Source organism: Penaeus japonicus, unplaced genomic scaffold, assembly GCF_977035675.1.
Source record: "Penaeus japonicus unplaced genomic scaffold, GWHDUDI00000001_assembly GWHDUDI00000031, whole genome shotgun sequence".
Taxonomy (NCBI): Eukaryota; Metazoa; Arthropoda; class Malacostraca; order Decapoda; family Penaeidae; genus Penaeus; species Penaeus japonicus.
Window position 1 is genome coordinate 21,383,970 of NW_028234433.1, and position 5,000 is coordinate 21,388,969.

Here is a 5,000-nt window from a genome sequence, read left to right on the forward strand (position 1 = left end):
ACCTCTCTACTCCCCCCTCCCCCCCAGGCCCAGACCACGACGAAAGCGCGGGCCGAGAATACATCACCAAACGCTACGAGCAGATCACCAAAGTGCACAAAAGGAACGTCATGGTGCGCTACACGGAGGCTACGGACTCGAGGGACTTCGGCGATGTCTTTAGTTTCGTCTGTGAATTCATGTTGAGGAATATGTTGAGGCGCGGCGCTCTCTTCTGAGGTGGGGGTGGGTGGGAGTGGGGGTCGGGGTGGGGGTTACTGGGGATGGTGGGGTAGCGGGTCAGTCGGTGGTGGGATACGGACCTAATGATTTTTTTTTTTTTTTTTAAATCAGTATCTTTATCATTATTGTTTTGATTAGGAGTATCGTTATTATAACTTTTGTTGTTGTTATTATCATTAATAACATTATTATCATTATGATTATTATTATAAATTATCATTATTATGATGCTTATTATTATAATTGTTATTATTATTACCATTATTGTCATCATCATCACTCTAGTAATTACTATTATCATTATTATCATCCCAATTATTGATGTTATTATTTCTATTATTATTGTCGGTATAGTTTCCATTATTATCATCATCATAATTGTGATTACTATTGTTATCATGACCATTATAACTACTACTATAACTTTATAATTCCATTTAAGTGGCATCTCATTTTCGTGTGTAATTGATATATTTCTTTTAATGCTTTCATTTTGCTTTAATCTTCTTGTACATATATGTAATAAAGTCTTTTTTACGATTATTTGTGTTTGAGTCTTTTGTATATGAATTATAAGATATAAAACATATTGAGATATTCATATCATGAGATTTTTCCAAAACCAAAGTAGATTTGGTTGTGTTGGTCCGTGGCAGTAAAGCGTTCTTTTCTCTGCCTCAAAACCTATGATATGAAAAGAACGCGGCAGTCTACATACTGCCGCCACCCCACTTTAGGTACACTGAAACTGAAAGTCAATCAACATCGAGCTTAAAGCAGAAAGGCAATATCAACAGCATGACAATACCTTCAGTATTCCAATTAAAGTTGAACGAAACATAATTATATTTATTTGTGGGCAAAAAAATTTGTGGGATGAATGATTCCGACATCTATATTCCATACTCCATAGTGGGGTGGCGGCAGTATGTAGACTGCCGCGTTCTTTTCATATCATAGGTTTTGAGGCAGAGAAAAGAACGTTTTACTGCCACGGACCAACACAACCAAATCTACTTTGGTTTTGGAAAAAATTAAATCTAATAGGTTTAATTGACCAATTATCTAATTGAAGGAATAATAATGAATGGTCTCATGTGGCACCTACTACACTCAATCAATGTCAACAAGACAGATATCGTTGGATTTACGACGCTATCTTATGTGTGAGCCGAGATACGAGCGTTAATTGGTTTAATTGGCCAATTATTCAATTAATGAAATTGATAAAATGTTTCATCCAATAGCCAATGCAGCGATATGAAAAGCACTAAGAATTAATTTTGAGTTGAAACTGTTTTTTTTTTCAGACATTAAACGTCAAATACAAGTGGTGTTGTGTGTGCAAAAATTGGCTTACCGCGTGTTACTAATAACGTCACAAATACGTCATCAAAATAAGGATACTACCTCAAAACCAGTTATTAGCAAATTCGAGGCTACAACCGACATCATATCGAAAGATGAAGGCCTGGGACATCCCCGTTCTCTCACATTGAGGTTTACCGTTTTAATGTTTTTTCGCGACTTTTTCGCGTCAAAATGGTTTAAAAAGTCGCGAATATCTCAACAATGCATGGAAGCCCGGAACGTTTTGATGGCATTTTCAGAAAGTACATTAAATTTCATTTCTACGCTAGCATGATCATTTTTTCCTATCTCGAAAGTTTCATATAAAAAAATTGAGTTGAAAAACGTCTATTTTTGGATAGTTTGATTTTGAAATTCGTGATTTTGTGACGTCATTATGACGTCATCACTGCGTCATCAGATGTTTTTTCAGGACAGTTTTTGAAAGTTTGAACTTTCTTCTTTCCAATGCTGTGTTGCTAAATCGCGTATCTTTTATACTTCTCGAGATATATCATCACAAAGAGGACCCACTTTTTGCCTAAAAATATCCTCTACCTGTATGTATATAATCGTACCCATTTTTAACAAGAACACCCTCATTTTCGGCGATTTCAGGTTGTAATAACTCGGCCGTTTTTAATCCAATCGATCTGAAATTTTGACAGTCGCGTCTTTGTGTACTAAAATGCACGGAATACTAAGTAATTCGGTAATTAAGTAATTCGGACGTCGGGAAGTTGGGTAAATTTTTATCTGAAATTCGGCGAATCCACAGAAACTTATAGTAGGGGGCTGGCAAGCGGAGTTACCGGAACTTGTCCTACGACTCTCGGACTGTACCAAACTCACCTCCGGTGCGAGGGCCTTTGGCCCTCGCACCGGAGGCTCGTCTACGAGCTCACCCTCGGACCCTTCGGGTCCTCGGGCTCGCATACTGCCACGGGGGGCTTGCCAGCCCCCTGATGAGAAATGAATCTCACCAATTTTGGAAAAAGAAAGAACGAGCATACAATTCGGCCATTTTTATTTGAGATATGTAGCCGTCAATCTGATTTTACTCGTTCAGCAAGCGTCCTTCCCCCCCTCTCTCTCTCTCCTCTCTCTCTCCTTATATGTATATCAAATATCATATATATATATATATATATATATATATATATATATTTATATACATATATATATATTATATATACAAGATATATATATACACATATATATTTATATATACATATATATATATATTATATTTATATATATATACATATATATATTATATATATATTTTATATATATATATATATTATTATATATATATTATATATATATATATATATATATATAATATATATATATATATATATACACACCATACACACACACACACACACACACACACACATATACATATAATATATATATATATATATATATATATATATATATATATATATATTATATATATATATATATATATATATATATGAGAAATAAGAAATTACACGTGTCGTAGAAAAATTCAAAAAGAAAGAATACCAGAAGAGAGCTAGCCTTTTCAAAGGCAGTGAGGTGCCAAAAGTACCACAATTTAAATGAAGGAAACATCGAGTTATATCATCTATTATAGTGTTTTGCAAATATAATGCAGTATGAAAACATCTGAGGATGTCTGAATATATTTCTAATATAAAATCATACCATCCAAGCAAACCAACAAAAATTAGTGAAATATCGCCTAACGCTCCCATAGTGCCACGTTAACACCAGTGCCAAGGGTCATAGGTGATTAACCACCATCCAACAAATGGCCTGAGTAAAATCTACTCCTAGTTCGTGAGTACATTATACTATAAAATCATATATGTTATGTTTTCAGTGTTCATAAATCTAATCATGCAACCACACTGAATATCAGTCTGGAAAATTATTCGTAATGAAAGCCAAACACAAGATATGGCATTACCAATGGTCAAGGCCACACCAGGATGCCCAAGCAGATTAGGTACCAACTAGTAATTACCTCTCCGAATTGTCGCCAGATATATGTATACCACTGCCTACTATATATATATGTATGTATATGTATGTGTGTGTGTATGTGTATATGTATATATATGTATATGTATATGTGTATATATGTATATGTGTATATATGTATGTATATGTATATATACTTAAACAAAGTATAATGCATGGGCACATTATAATTCACGTGCGTGTGTGTGCACGCGTGGACGCTGATGTGTATGGGTGCTGTATGCATGCATACGGGCGTATGTGCATAATTGCTTATTTGTATATATAGGCGTCTTCGCTGTACATTCTACATATCTATATATAATAACGAATATAAGTGCGGGCACGGGAGCGCGCATAAACATGCAAACATGCATTGTTGCGTAGGTTCTGCATGTATATATAAACAAATGCCCATTCTCGCATGAGTAGACCGGAAGGTCGTGAGACAGATCGGTGGATACAAAGATCTCCTAATAACATGCGAGACTAACTCAAACGTGTTATTGGAGATTAATGGTACCTCCGGACTAGAATTACTCCCCCCACCGTGCACAAGGCCGCCAGGTGGGAGTACCAGGTCACACACCTCTTAAATATGATTTCCCAGTCAAGACAACGGTCCTCATTTCGCGGAAGCGAAGGAGTCCCTGGTCATGGAGGCAATCAGATTGGCTCCCAAGCAGAGGGTGCTAAAAATATCCGGTTAGACCCAGGCCGCCTAAAGATGATGAACTTATGCACATACAATATAAGGACCCTGAGAACAGAACCTGATCTTTTGACACTGCTTGAGGAACTTTCATTTATTAAATGGAATATTGTAGGACTCTCTGAAGTTAGGAGACTAGGCGAAGAGCAGAAATTACTAAATGATGGGCACTTATTATACTGGCGAGGTAAACCCTTGGATAGCAAACAAGAATCAGGAGTAGGTTTCTTAGTTCACAAGCGACTTGAAAAGAATGTTAGGGAATTCTACAGTGTGAGCGAAAGAGTGGTTTCTGTAATACTGAAACTAAACAACAGATAAAGCCTAAAAATTATCCAAGTGTACGCTCCTACCAGCAGTCATAGTGATGAGGAGATAAAGAGTTTCTATGAAGATGTGCAAGCAGCTACCGATAGAGCAAAAACCCATTTTACCGTGATTATGGGGGATTTTAATGCCAAGATAGGAATAAGGGAAGATGGAAAAATATCGGTTGGGAAACATGGAATAGGCACCAGAAATCAGAGAGGGCAAAGGCTGATAGAATTCGCCGAAGCTCGATCCCTTAAAATTATGAATACATTCTTCGAAAAGAGACCCGGGAGGAAATGGACATGGAAATCACCATCCGGCATTTAAAACGAAATTGACTTCATAATCACCAATAGGCGTGACATTGTACAAGACGTAACCGTTATCA

At 36.5% G+C, this 5,000-nt stretch overlaps 1 protein-coding gene across 2 annotated transcripts in view; it reads left to right on the forward strand.

Moving 5' to 3' along the window:
• LOC122253365 (guanine nucleotide-binding protein G(q) subunit alpha-like) overlaps window positions 1-765 on the forward strand; it is a 14,485-nt gene extending 13,720 nt beyond the window's left edge. For both annotated transcript variants that reach the window (XM_086555954.1, XM_086555953.1), the window contains exon 6: window positions 28-765. In XM_086555954.1, the coding sequence (XP_086412080.1) occupies window positions 28-218 (191 nt within the window). In that variant the 3' untranslated portion in view covers window positions 219-765. The remainder of the gene's footprint in view (window positions 1-27) is intronic.
• The last annotated feature ends 4,235 nt before the right edge of the window (window positions 766-5,000 follow it).